The sequence below is a fragment of the Pseudonaja textilis genome, chromosome 2, assembly GCF_049901715.1.
Source record: "Pseudonaja textilis isolate UNSWEBS1 chromosome 2, rPseTex1.2, whole genome shotgun sequence".
In the NCBI taxonomy this organism is placed as follows: Eukaryota; Metazoa; Chordata; class Lepidosauria; order Squamata; family Elapidae; genus Pseudonaja; species Pseudonaja textilis.
Window position 1 is genome coordinate 182,416,704 of NC_141991.1, and position 15,654 is coordinate 182,432,357.

Sequence of the window (15,654 nt, forward strand, 5' to 3'; positions counted from 1 at the left end):
CTCATTTCTTCCTTCCTCCACTAGTGGCTCTTTCACGTTTTCCCCAGGATCAAGTCTACCTTTTTTTTACAAGATAGTATCACTGATTCTGAACTACAAAGGAGCTGATCTTTAATTAAATGACCATCACCTGGCTGAAGGAATGAGGCTGAGTGCTGTGTTAAGAATGTAGCCAAACTCTGCATGATCTTGTTTAACAAGCATCACCAGAGCCTCACAGCAGGTTGTCCGGACCATCATATTGTCACTGCAGGACTTTTCCCAAAGCAAATTTAACGCCGGGGTCTAGAATCAGAGAGAGGAAAAACAAGATCTGTTACTCAGGACTGATGACTCATAAATTCAATTATTATTCTCATAGCTATTCTGCTTCAATTGATATCTGAGTAAAAACAGAGAAAGTTAATGAACATTTGACTCTTTTTTTCTCTTGCCACTTGCTAAATATATCATTAATTTACCTCAGATGGGTTTCTGAACTCAAAACTAAGTAATATGTGATACAAGAAACTGTTGACATAAAGACTCCTGCTTTTGATAGTTGTGTAAGATATTGGAGCATGGCTTGAACATCAAATATCTCTCTCAGGACAGCATGGGAAATAAATAATATATAAAAGGCATTTTTCAGTAGCGGCTTCATAATTATGGAAATACCTCGTAAAAATGTGGGGGGGGTTTTGTTCTTTTTTTTGCATTTAGAATGTAAGTATCTTTTGAGGAAGGCTTATTTCAGAGTTTGCTTTTTATTAGGATTGACATTTAATTTTTATTTAATCAAAATCTGTAATTTAATCTTGAGATGACTGGTAGTTATCCTATTGTAATTTTAATATTTGATACTTCTAAAAATATAGCTAAAACGCTTAACTGCACCTAGCAATTTACATCAGTCAATGGGTTGCATAAAATGTCTGCTTCAAAAGTGGAACTGTTCATCATGGCAAATGTTCTGTGAGAGTACAAAATTCTGGCCTTCTTAATAAACAAAGGCATGTTTCCATTTAATACTTGGAAAGATGTCTAGTAGATGGTTTACTTTGCTACACTTTTACATGTACAGTATGTATTCTTTTTTTAAAAATCCACTTATAATGAAATATCCACAAAATTTACATAAACAACAGAAAAAGGCCATGATCAATTAATTATTTCATTTTCAGTTGTGTACTTATATTCTAATGAGCATTACAATATGCATGAAAACAATACTGGGAATGAAAAAGGAGGTGCAAAGGGTAACTTTAGTGCTGAGAAGACTCAGATTCTAGTCTGCTGTCAGCTATGGATTTTGACATAATTTTGAGTCAGTCATGCTTTCTTAGATCTGGCTATCTCACAGGGTTATTATGGAGAGAAACAGGAAGAGGGAGTTCTTTGTATCTTGAATGAAAACCAGATATAAAGGGATCAAGCAATAATTAAGTAAAACTTCAACAAATAGTTTTTGCTCCAACAATTCTAAATTTAACTTCAAAAATGTAAATTTTGTTCCATTTAAACCTAATAAACTATAACACAAAGTAAACGTCATGAAAAAGATAACAGAATAGGAAAATGTATTTTATATCAGGACCAGGTAATCTATTACCAGATTTTGCAAATCTTTTGAAAATCTTTTTTCAATTACATTACAGATTTTTACAAATCTCAGCATCTCTAAGTCAAGATGAACAATTGAGGAAAATGAAGCAAATGCAAGTAGTCCTTGACTTACAACCATTTGTTCACATTTATGACCATTTCAGCATCCCTGTGGTCACATTTGGTCACATCAAAATTTGGACACTTGGCAACTGGCATGTATTTTTGATGGTTGCAGTGTCTTGTGGTCATGTGGTCACATTTTGTGACTTTCTGACAAGCATACGGGGAAGCCAGATTACTTAAGAACCATGTTACTAACTTAAGAACTGCAATGATTCACTTAACAAACTGTGGCAAACTGTGTTTACTTACTTCTGGTAATTGGGACCAGAATTGCCATTGCTAAGTGATGCGATCAAAAAGTGCAAAGCCATATGACCACATTGGCAGGAAGTCACAAGTCCTAGGCAGTTCACAAGCAGGTTGGGAGGCAGGTAAGTGGCTGCTGTGGCCTGACCAAAGTGCAGCCAGGCCAGGGCTGGCTGCTGTTATGGTGGGTGAGCAAGCCGTCCTGCACTCTACCACCCCAAGCACCGGAATTTTGATCACATGTCTTCAGGGGCATTGTATTGTCCATGACTTCAAGAACCAGGCTTAAGTATTATTCAACCCTGTCAGAACTTTGAACAAAGGATTGTTAAAGCAAGGACTACCTGTAGGTTCCCTTAACGCTTGATACAGGTTATAGCAAAGAGAAATAATTGTAAAATAATTGCTTGCACATGTTCAGTAAGAGAAATACCGGTAGACCAGAGAACAGTTCAAAGTCTTCCTTGCATGAATCTACCCATTCCAGACAGTACATCATTATCATTAGACAGTCTGATGATATTGTTACGTACACCATTTCAATGTTTCTTTTTTTCTCAGTGAAGCATCATCCTCTAGCTGTGAAAATTTAAAGTTGCCACAATTGATTTTCAATCATGTTGCACCACAAAAGCAGTTGTCAGGGCAATGGGGGGAAAGAAAAATGAAAGCAAAGTCACAAACCTGGTTACTGGACTGGCTGATCTTGTTAGATAAAACATTTTCTTTCAGCACTGCAGCAATAAGATGGCCCACAGCCTGTGAATAAACATAAATCACTAAACTATGAACTTTATTGCAGCCAGAAGCAACCATGTCCTACCTCCCCCCCTCCCCATTGCTATGTTAGTTAAACAGCAACATGAAGGCTAAGGTTATATGGGGGGGTGGGGGGAATAATTTATCACACACAATTCAATAGTACCAACTTGATATTCTATTTATCTTCACAGATAATTCTGGGCTATAATATCCCGGGGCTAAAAATATGGCCACTCACAACCATTTAGATTGTCAATTCAAGTGGGCCAGAACTTGCTACCTGAATAAGCATAGCAAAAACATATTAAAGCTAATATTAAAAAATTAGAGCAGATGGGCCTTTACTTAGGAGTTACATTTATTTAAAAAGTGATTTAATAACTGTTCCTGATAATGGGAAAAAGTTCTGCCTAGGACATGGGATTCTGTGCTCTGTCATTATAAAGTAAATGGACAAATAGCCAGATGAGTTCTAAACTTCCTTAAGAATTTGGTGCCTCTATTAAAAAAAGTAGAAAATCTTATAAGAAAGCACTTTAGAGGTATTTAAAATATTTTATCTTGTATATTTACACCTAATAAGGAATGACTCCCTCATGGAGTTTAAAATAAACAAATGCTATTTCCCTAACCTTTCTGCTAATGCATGTACAAGGCTGTTTTTCACTTTCTAAATTTGAATACATTCTGATTAATTTATTTAGCAAAGTGGCAATAAGTCAGACAGGTAAGATATGAAAATATGATAGATATATGAAAAGATATCAAGCTGCTTGTAATATATACATCATATGCCTACTAGAAATATAATTTTGCAGACAACATTCTGGAGTAGGCATGAGCCTCCTTTAGTTCTCCAGACAGTTTTTATTCCCAACAGTGTAAACTAATGAAGTCAGTGGTGTTAAGTTGTATTACAGTATCAATTCAAAGACCACAAAATGCCCAACTTTATCCAATGAATAGAGGCAAGAATCTTTTTTTTTTAAAAAAAGGTCCAAATATTTGTAGGAACAGTATTCATATTTGAAAAATGAACAGCTCTAGTTAACAGGATCATAAATCAGCAGAAAGAATAAGAAGGCCTAACATCAACTTGCATCTTCTCTTAAGAATGTTTCTTCACTGATATAATGGCTGCTCTCACTAATTAAAACAAACCATACAAGAGCATATCGGTTATTCTTACAATGTGGAAACCAAGCAAAGGCTTAAAGGAACCTGATGCAATTGCATGTCTTGGCCAAGAGATTTAGAGTTTTGTTTAGAAGTTTATCTGTCAATTCACTATTATTGCACTTCAGCTGCCAGATGGCTATTATGAAAAGTAGAATGATGCAACAGAAAGACTACTAGTTCTGATCTCACAGAATCTATTTCATACTTCTCTATGAAAGAATTAGCAAACTACTAGCATATACTCTAGTAGTCAAATTCAGCCTCTGGTGACTTCTAGGAGAGTTCCATAAAATTGGTAGCAATGCATTAATAGTAATAATATAGAAGCAGTTTCCCACTATCCCCAGTATCTTGCATTTTTTTAAACTTCCCATTTTTATGCTCCTGGTAATTTTTGTGGTCAAATACTAATCTGTTCTATCTCTTATTTTTTTAAAACCAGCCACAATTGGCTAGATGCAGCCGTCTAGTAAAATGTAACCTTAAAATAGGAATTTAAGTTTTTTTTTCTCTTTCCTATTTCAAAAGAGACAAACAACAAATGCAGCTTTTTATTTATACCAGGTGGAACTAAAATAGCCTACTGTATTCCAGTACTAGTTAAGACAAGACATGAATATATCATCAAATTTAACTAGCTCAAGAAGGGACACGGCTGGTACACTAGTTGTTGCAGATGCCAAATCCAGTGACAGCTGAGGATCAAGAACCACTCCAGAATCCATGAATCTCTTATTTCAAGGAGAATGCAACCCACTCCAAAATGATCTGAATCTCAACCTTTGACCCCTATTTAATAACAGCGTCTCTGTTTTGGCTGGATTAAACAGCAGCTTGTTCTTTCTCATCCAGTCCATAATGGCACTTTGGCAATACTCCAGAGTATCAAATGCTTACTTGAAATGGAGTGGTAAGAAGCAGCAAAGCAGGGTCCCATCATCCTGAAGACATCCCACTCAAAACTCTTCCCCAGGGGTTTCATGTAAAGAATTTATTTTTCAGCAAGTATAATTGCTTGTGTGGATAAATCTATATATTCAGGCCATATATGGTACACACCAAACAGAAGCTTTCTCACCTGTGACTGTATAAGCGTGTTAGGAAAATCAAGCCTTTTTCTGATTTCTTCAGACATTGTTTGATTAAGCTATAGACAATGGAACTTCTGAAACAACAAAAGTAGATACAAAATGTTATTATCATTGATTTGCTGAATAAACTGCAATGATTAAACATAAACCAAAATTTTGAGTTTATAGATTTACACTAAATCTATGTGAAAGTAACCACATCATGGCTAAGCCATGTGTGCATTCTGAATAACAGTTATTTAAGTGAAGGTCCACACAAGTCTAAACAATCATCTTCTTAAATTAAGAGCACATAGTGTAGCATAGCAGTCCCCAGTCTTTACAGCTTGGTGACCCAGCAGGCGTGGGGGAGGTGAACCAGCCCACCAGTCGCACAAGTTGAGCTGCGTGTGTTTGTTGCTGCCCAAACAATCTTCCAAAGTACTATATGCTCATTTTGTTGAAAACAAACAACTGAAAACACTTATTCTTCTTACTGAAAGTATAGAATGTAGTAAGGGTTTTTCAATTTAACAGAATTGCTAATTTGTTTCTATTGCTTTATATTTAAACCAAAACTCTGTTTTTGTAGCTACTTGTCTTTGTCTAGGGCGGGGTGCCAAATTCATGGCCCGCAGGCCGGATGTGTTACATGCTGGCCCCGCCCCTGCCTGGTTTAGCAAAAGGGAAAAATGTCCCAATACATCACGTAATGCTGCTATGACAATGTGTGTTTGACACACCTGGTCTAGGAGATCATACCAGAACCACCCTTAATTTAACCCTGGCAACAATTTTGAAATATAGGATGCTCAGAGACCGCTAGTGAACCACTTAGCAATCTGTAAGCAATTTGTAAACCGCCCAGAGATGCCTTGCAAAGTGACGTGGGCGGCTTATAAATTAAATAAATAAATATCTAATTTGAACCTAATTTCCCATACTTAGCCCAATCCTTTAACTATACAGTACACCACAAAAGATGCTTATCTACTTAGTGAAGTGCCTTATTAACAAGATGCTTTGGGGGGAATCTGTTCTGATTTTTACCAGCCGAATAAGGTATTAGATCAACCATCTTATTTATTTATAATTACTCTTCTGTAATAGCAGTACATTGTCAAAATTCCTGGATTATTGTATTCCACATGGCACAGTGGATACAGAAAGTCTAGACTCTTATTAAAATCCCAGGTTTTTGAAATATAAGAAAATCAGACTAAGATAAATAACTTCAGAATTGTTTCCACCTTCATAACATATAAACTGAGCAATCAATTGAAAAACAAACTGAAAATTGTCTCCTGGGTAAAAAATAAAAAAATCCTGGTATTTTAACAGGAGTGTGTAGACTGTTTATATCCACTGTATATTAACTTTTGTTTTGCTTTAACTTTCTGGTAATATTACTCTATTTCTTAATCATGTCACATATTCTCTATCAGCAAACATATATCATCTTCAGGCTGAGGGCTGTCAGTCCTATTGCTCTAATAACACTGGCAAAGGCATTGTATTTTTATAGTATGAAAAACCAGATGAGTAGAGGTGAGTACTCTGCCATACTGTTCAAAATGTTAGCTGATATGTATATGAAACATTCAGACTTAAAAATGTTTGCATTAACTGGGTTCTGTCCATAAGTCAAAGACAGTGACAATCTACATGTATTAACTGAAAAATACAACAGTTTACTGCATCATCAGGAACCTTGCTTCATATCTTCAGAGAGCAAGTTTGGAGCTAAGGGATCAAGTGCATGTAACATCACTAAGGATGGGGCCAGCATCCACAAGGCCAAGTTAGCAGGGATTACCTCTCTAAAACTCTGAAGCAAGTTGAAATAGCACTGGTTTGAATCAAGCTTTCATTTTTCTCATTGTCCAAAGCTCTGTTCCTGTAGCAGCTTAGCTTTGTTATATAATTCTAATTCATCTTATTCATGTTGCAGTGGTTTTAAATTTATTTCAAATTTTATTTACACAACTTTAAACATTAAAAAAAACAATTTGGGAGTTTCAGAAGACTCTGGTAGTCATGTAACCCAATAAGGACTACATACACGTAGATAAATAATTTCCCCAGTAGTGAACTGCTAAAGCACTACAAATCTCAGCAAACCTTATACTAGCTAGGTTCGACTTTAGACCTCTATTATTTCAGCTTTTTAGAAACGGTGGGCTGCAACCCCATCATTGCCAGACAGCCAAGCCATTCTGCATGGAGATTATAAAAATTAGGAGTCCAACTGATGGGAGGACTTCAGTCTGTGGGAAGCTTGCCTTAAACTGCAGTGCCCGACTTAAGTTATGAGGCATAACTTAAAACGTGGCATGCATCAACGCAATCCAGGAGAATAAAAGACATTAAAAAGTTTAAATTACTTTCCAATTGCACGACTCAACAGCCCTGCGCAACCCCCCCCCACACACAACTCTGCAGAGGCCGTTCTACTAGATCCATTGTTGGAAGGCTGCGATCGGCAGCGTTAGAAGCAAGTGTTCCAAACCGAAAGCAGACTCTTAAGGCGGAAACAGGCGCTCACCTGCCTTCACCAGAGATCCCTCTGTCAAACCCCGCAGGAACGTCCCACGGCCGGAGACGTGATGTACAGCGCAGACTCAGTAGCGAGCGTTCGGTCGCCCTGACTCACAAAAGGGCACGTTGGCTACATTGTTGCTTCTGAGCATGCCCGGGAAGAGGAGCAGCCGCATTACAAATAAGGAAGATTTGGTTTCATAAGAGTGGTGTGTTAAACTTCACGCAGGGGTCTACAACCTAAGCCTGGAAGATTTCAACTCCCAGAATTCCCCAGCTACTGAAGTGTCGGTCACTTACCAATTTATATGTGGCTAGTTTTTTAAGTATAATATGACAGATTTTTCACTTTCTTCATATTGTTTTTACTACTCTGTGGCTGCTTATTACAATCATGCATATACCTATATATAGCTACAATGAAGCCATTAGAAATCTCTGGGGTTATTTAGTAGACTTTGAACATGGAAGAAAATTTAATGACCTGTGAAGAGTTAGTTTCTTCATACACTATTATTTAAAAACAGCTGCCTCGAAAAAAAAATCCATACCTTACAAAATAGCACAAATACAATAAAATTAACCTACACTCCAAACTACACTAATTTTATTTAAAACATTAGGATTCTAACTCGTGTTAGAGAGACAATTTATTTTGTTTCATTAAAAACAAATCACCCTGGTCATAACACTTATATAAACACAATTAAAATACTCATGGCAATATAACCATCAAAATAAAAATAGCCTCAAATTACAATCCCATTAAAGAAAAGATACTGAAACACATAACAATATTATTAATTCAAATAACTGGCTAAACAAAAAGAGTTTCTGTAATATCAAAGTTGGAGAAAAGTATTTTATAATAAGTTAATACAACAAAATATTTCTCCCTTAATGTATTCACACTTTGTGCTAAACTATAATTCATTCATAGTTTATTAAACTAATATTGCCTGGGATTGCACAACATACAAACACATAATTTGCAAATTGCAGTGACTAGGTCTCTATACAATATACTAGCCATGTTATGTGAAAGCCACATTGTGGCTCAGCACAATGTGTATATAGACATTGTGAGCAACCTTCTTCAACATCTTCAGATAAAAGATCAGATTATATTGGATTGTGACTTAAAAACAGTTCTATGAAATTAGAAGCCAAATATTGTACTGTATTTAGTCCTCATTCCAAATCTCTTGGTGAAACAGAGAAACTAATAAGAGTCCATTTCTTTTAAAGAAACAATCCTAACTGTGCATATAATGCTAAATCTGAAATATTTTATTGTAGTTATTAACCAGCACAAAGGAAATCAATATGCAAATAGCCAAACCTGAATTGATACTATCAGACTAGTTAAGGAGAAATACCTACAAAGAATTTTAATTAAAAGCAGAGAAGTTATTTGTTCTAGCTCCCAATGGGTTAATGGGAGGGCAGGCAGAAGATCCTCAACCTCAACAACAGTCTGATAAATGAAATTTGAGTTCAAAGGAGGCAGTGGCAGAACGTCTCAGGATGTTTCCTAGTTTTCAAGAAAATAAAAGCAAAGGAAGGGAAGAGTTTTTTCAGTCTTTTTTTTAATATTGCTTTTGAAATAATAAAAAAGACAACAAATAAAATACAAGGATAATTATAATGCCTATGTTTGCAAAGGCTGAGACTGGATATAAAAACTTTTTAAAAAGTGAAAAATATAACAGGCAAAATAAAGGAATTAACATAGTTTTATACACACACACATACACACACACACATATCCATATATACACATATCCATAAAAGATACATATACATACACATATAAACTGTACACATACACATACATATACACATACACACACGTGTGTGTAAGCATATATGTATATGTATGTGTACAGTGAATGCCTGCGTGTATATATACGTACACAAACAGAATATTCAAGTATGATATATTTCAAATATATTTATAGAACCTGAACTATCATTCATTTCAAATATCTTTTAATGCAAGCTTATAATAAAGATAGAACTAGTAATCATCAACTCTTTCAAAACATCCAAAAAATTTACCGCCAAAAACCTGACAGAACCTTTTTTCTTTTCCTTTATTGGCTCTCAGAGGTCATGTGACACCCTCTGGGACCAGAAAGCTGGCTGGTTATTTAAAGGGCCAGCTGCATCCCCACCTATGGCAACAGATTTTTCTCTGTGAAACAAACCATGCTAACTATCAGGGTGAGATCATGCAAAGCCAGAAGCAAAGAAAATGTAATGCTTTATGGGTTATACAAGGACTAGCCTATTGTGTTTAAAGTTCAGAAAGAATATTGTGGAGGTTTTTTTTTTAATATAAAGAAAACTAATCACATCAGTCTATCTTGACAGTGTACTGTTTTTTTAATCTATAGCATAAATAAAATATGTATATAAAATTTCAATTATTTAAGTATTTGCACTTGCCATTGTGGGATTTCAGGGCAAGCTTCTATTTATATTGTCATACATTCTACTTCACAGTTTTCAGTGAAGAACGATTCTTCTTTATAAATGCTATTGTAATCACTTTCAGCATATTGTCCTAGCTAAGTGGGAGAATATGGTTTGCACACATAGAAGTTGGAAGATCATTTGAACCAATCTTCTGTCCTGTATAGGAAAATCACTGCTAGAGCATGTGTGACAAATGGCCGTCCAAACTTTGTTTAAACCTATCAAGTGAATAAGAGTCCATCATGTTCCAAGGCAATCCATTTCATTGTGAATAACACTTATTATTGTGGAAATGTTCAGTCAAGGAGAGAAGCAACCTGAACTATGGAGAAATTTTCTGAGAGTTAGAACAATTAATCAGTGGAACAACTAGCCTCCAGAAATTGTAAATGCTCCAACACTGGAAGTTTTAAAGAAGAGATTGGATAACCATTTGTCTGAAATGATATAGGGCTTCCTACCTGAGCAGGGGGTTGGACTAGAAGACCTCAAAGGTCCCTTCCAACTCGGTTATTCTGTATTCTATCTCTCTCGGTTATTCTATATTCTATCTTCATTCCTTGTAATGAAGCCCTTTGCTTTATGGAACAACTTTGAACAATACTTCCCCATCCTTTGTGTTAAAGTATATCAGATGTGGCAATTTATATTGTTTATATTATAATAATCCTTGACTTTCAACCATTTGTTTAGTGACCATTTGAAATTATGTCAATGAAAAAAGTGACTTATGACTCGCTTTCATACTTCTGACTGTTGTAGCATCCCCGTGGTCATGTAATGAAAATTTGGGTGCTTGGCAACTGGGTCATGCTTATGACGGTTGCAGTGGGGATCATGTGATCCCCTTTTGTGACCTTCTGACAAACAAAGTCAACGGGGAAGCCAATTCATTTAACAGCCATGTTACTAACTTAAAACTGCAGCGATCCGCTTAACAACTGTGGCAAGGAAGTTTATAAAATGGGGCAAAACTCATCTAGCTGTCTCACTTAGCAATGGAAATTTTGGACTCAATTGTGGTCATAAGTCAAGGATTATCTGTTCCAAGTAATGCACCCATTGAAATCAGAACTCCGAGGCAGGTAGATTCCTCAAATAACAATTTATTGAATACATCATATTGGCACAACTGGTGAAAGCTGACTGAAAGTTCCCAGTGGTTTTCACCTCATTAAAAAATGAAATTTCCCCCTTTCCCCAAGTCATTGGTCAATAGAGGTGCTGGCCAGTTGTTTGGTTACTTCTCTCTTCCTCTCCCCAGCCACCTGTTAGAGTGCCCTTGGTTCCCACAGGAAACTTTTCGTTTTGGCTACAAAATCCCCTCCATCTGCTTTCCCCACTCCCTGTCTCTTCTTCCTTTTGGCAACTTAAAGCCTCAAAGATGGCCTCAGCCAAGTTCATTTCAGGGTTGACAATCTCTATGTTGTAACTCAGGGGTCTTCAAACACAGATTTAACACTTGTGGACTTCAACTTCCAGAAATCCTCCTCCAGTCATGTTAGCTCAGGAACTCTGGGAGTTGAAGTCCACAAGTCTTAAACTTGCCAAGTTTGAAGACCCTTGTCATAACTTGATACAAATAATGTGAATATTATTCAATGATGTAAATTTAAGATCCTTGTCCATGTTATTGGAATTCAACAAACTTGTCCATTAACTCAGGAATGCCTGGACAGAAATTATATCTGTAGCATCCAAAGTCCATTAACAGGGACCCACAGCTTATGAATAAGGATGATGTAAGAGCTAGCACTTTGTTTTGTAGCATGCTAGCTCCCACTTTTTAAAAATAAAATCAACAAAGTGGATAACAAAAGAAGTGTCTACAGGGACACGGTGTGCTACACTGGTGGCCCATACACTAAGTTATAATGTAAGCTAGCAATTTGGGGCCTAAAACCTTTTTTCAATCACAGTTTCCTGTCAGAGAACACCACCAAACTACATTAATTTGTGCTCGATAAAAGAGATCCATCAAGTTCATACTATCTTAAACAGCATTTTAAAAAATTGTATTTCTTAAAATAAATGTTAAGATAAAAATGCAAACATCAAAAGCAGTGATAATTTAAAATGCACTATAGGAATCTTTCCAAGTAAAGCCTTCCATTTAAAATAATATTTATTTTAAAGTGCTTAATCCAGACAGTAAAATATATCTTGACCCAAAGAGTGTTAATCATTTCCATGATTACATGTAATTTAAAACAAAGCAAACTTTTAGGTGCAGCTACTATTAACCTAAATGGCTGATTAAATAAAGCTCAAATCCACGCAAACAATATATCCTTCATTCAGACAGCTGGCAAAATGTGTGGCCTGCATTATGTAGAATTAGGGTACCATGAAAAGACCAGTATATATGGTCTATAGTATACTGTATATAAGTAACTTCTGCAATGTATAGAAAAATCGGAAATCCAGACAGTTAAGATGAACATAAAGGTTCATGAACATAAAGGCACACTTAAGATCTCTACAAGAATCTGAACTAGTACAGTCAAAGCAAATTGGCAGTAGATCAGAGTCAATGGAGATCAAGGTGGGCTGGACTTAGACCTCTTGTGGACACAAAGGCACTCAAAACTGATAATACATTTGACACCACCCTCGGGCTCAGCCCAGTCATCTCCTACAGTTATAGAATTCATTGCTGTGAAGGTCAGCTAGTCACCAAAGAGGCTATTTGTTTGGCCAGTCAATGCTATAGATTAAGGGCATTTCTCCCAGGAATACGACTGTGTCAGGACCCTCTTAAGATTATTTATGTCAAGTTGGGAACCCAAAGCCCTACAGATTTTAACAGTAACCCAGCTAACATGATTTATTGATAGAGGTTGGGAGTTATATGATGATCATAATAATATGACTGTTCAAACACTCATGCTGACTGTCAGGAGTTCAATCCTGACCGGCTCAAGGTTGACTCAGCTTTCTATCCTTCTGAGGTCAGTAAAATGAGGGCCTAGATTGTTGGGGGCAATATGCTGGCTCTGTAAACTGCTTAGAGAGGGCTGTAAAGCTCTGTGAAGCAATATATAAGTAAGTTGCTATTTATATTGCACTCTGATCAGTGATAGTATTCAAAAATTTTTACTACTGGTTCTGTGGGTGTGGCTTGGTGGGCCTGGTGTGGCTTAGTGGCCACACCACGCCCACCAAGGCTTGGTGAGTGTGGCTTGGTGGCATGGCAGGGGAAGGATACTGCAAAATCCCCATTCCCTCCCCACTCCTGGGGGGAAGGTTACTGCAAAATCCCCATTCCCTCCCCATCCCACTAACCTGCTTTCCAGCTCCGTTCTCCTGTGCAGGGTAACAAAAGAAGACCCAGCCGATCAGCTGGGACTCAATGGGAGGCAGAGAAGAGATGGGGGCAGGGCTAGTCAGAGGTGGTATTTGTTGGTTCTCTGAACTACTCAAAATTTTCGCTACCGGTTCTCCAGAACCTATCAGAACTGGCTGAATACCACCTCTGACTCTGATCTATATTAGTAGAATTAGCACAGGGACTCAAATTAACTGGTTGGTCTAAATACCTAGAAAAATAATATGTATTCTGTTGCTGGCTCATGCTTTGGCTTGGTTCACATAAAATTTTTAAAATGGATTATTATTTTTTAGCAAACATAAGCCATAGTGCCCTTCTTTGTATTTCATACTAAATTGAAGTGAACAAGCCTTAGCACCATGTGTGAAGCAGGCCTGCCTTTTCCTTTCAAAATCATTTTTACCCAACTTTCTTTCAACGGATGTTACAGAGCTTCACCAAAACATATGGGGTAAAGCAGATTTTGTTAGCACAATCCTGGTGCAAAAGGACTTCAGCTAGACTCCCATGTCTCAGTCACCATCTTATACAATAATAATAGGAACCAAATGATTCTGTGAATAAATATCTTAGTGGAAGTAATTTTCGAGACCTAGTAAAGAACTGCTAAGGCAACAGCTACTTATAAGATGAGTTGCCAGTTGCAAAAATACTAAATATTGTTCTCCACCAATCTCCTGTGGTTGTTTTACAAATTTGGTACCTCACATTATAGTGAAATATTATATTCTGCTGATTTGGAAACATTTAGATTGGGCCCAATGAACTTCTGAGCTGTTTAGGTGGGTCAGGAGAATACTATACAAATTTATTTCCATTAATATCTTTAATAATTGTGAATCTTTGAAGAATTGTGAAGCTATACAGTATTATATAACTGAAATCCCTAATAACTTGAGTAGAACAAGATTCTACCACTCTGGCTCAGGAAATCTGGGAGTTGAAGTCCACAAGTCATAAAAGAGCCATGGTTCTCCTTTCCTGCTCTACCAGGTATCGCTAAACAATGGAATGATGCCAATCCATGTATTTTACTTTGTGACTTTAAACAAGCAGTGTCTGTTGCTATATATGAAAGATTCTTTTGTGATGAATTCCAGAAAGCTGGTATAGTAGGCCAAATCTCATCAAAGTTAATGAAAGGATTGCATTACTTCCATGGACTTCAAGTGAAATTACTGTGTTGGTGAGGGTCTCTCCACTGAATATATACTCATAGCCATCAAAGCGAGTTTGTACAAATTTTGTATGGATGTGTATGATTATAAAAACACACCGTTACTAAATCTGGAAGTTGTGCCTTGATCAAAGGTGATTAAAGAAGCAGTTGTTAGTTTTGGAAGCAGATGCTGAAATGAGGAAATCACAGCAGTCATAATATAGTCTGCCTGAATAAATCAGGCAGGATTATGGATTTACCATGAATAGAAAAACTTCACCTATTAAATGTCTACACATCCTCAACAAGAGGCCAATCAGAAAATATGAGGTTATTTTCTTTCTTGTGGGTTTCTTGTTTTGGTATTTTTTTAGCTTTGAACCTACTTTTAAGACAGTTGTATTATATCATTTGCTAGAGGATGCTGACATTTTTGGACTCCATGTATTAAGTAGTGTTCTTATTTTTCTGTTAATTGTAGAATGCTACACTACAGCACAGTATATTCATCTAGGCTGTGGAAATTACAGTGTCATTTGCCTTTAACAAACCTTCAAATATTAATATCTTCTAATTCCGCTGAACTTTAAGCTACATGAAGATCTAGGGATGTATTTGCACACTGTTTACAAAGTTGCAAAGTTTGTAAAGTTGCAAACTTTGTAAATTTTCTCAGGTCACATTTATTTTTATTTCTTTATATCCTACCTTTATTCTTTTTATAAATAACTCTAGGTGGCAAACATACCTAATACACCTTCCTCCTCCTATTTTCCCCACAACAACCTTGTGAAGTGTGTTGAGTTGAGAGAGAGTAATTGGCCCAAAGTCCCCTAGTTGGCTTTCATTCCTAAGGCAGGATTAGAAGACATGATCTCCCAGTTTCTAACCTAGTGCCTTAACCACCTTCACTTGACAAATTCACATTTTAAATAGTTGAGGTATATTTATTTACAGTCGAAATTAATACAATCACGAACACATAGCATCAAACAAGTTAATATAAGAGCCAAACAATTAGTAAAATGAATAAAGTTAGAAAATGAATAAACATTTCCAAAGCTAAAACCAGAGCCCTCTGATGGCTGTTACAATCACTTGGCAATCTTCTCAGATGTTTCTGGAGATGGTTCCACTAATATACTTCCTTACATTTCTGCAAAAGATAAAATATAAAA

At 36.4% G+C, this 15,654-nt stretch overlaps 1 protein-coding gene across 2 annotated transcripts in view; it reads right to left on the reverse strand.

Moving 5' to 3' along the window:
• Nucleotides 1-7,592, reverse strand: part of FOCAD (focadhesin) — a 140,125-nt gene extending 132,533 nt beyond the window's left edge. For both annotated transcript variants that reach the window (XM_087926563.1, XM_026718356.2), the window contains exons 1-4: nucleotides 7,513-7,592; nucleotides 4,976-5,062; nucleotides 2,641-2,715; nucleotides 131-285 (exon numbers count right to left, since the gene is read on the reverse strand). In XM_087926563.1, coding sequence (XP_087782689.1) covers nucleotides 131-285; nucleotides 2,641-2,715; nucleotides 4,976-5,032 — 287 coding nt within the window. In that variant the 5' untranslated portion in view covers nucleotides 5,033-5,062; nucleotides 7,513-7,592. The remainder of the gene's footprint in view (nucleotides 1-130; nucleotides 286-2,640; nucleotides 2,716-4,975; nucleotides 5,063-7,512) is intronic.
• Between the last annotated feature and the right edge of the window lie 8,062 nt (nucleotides 7,593-15,654).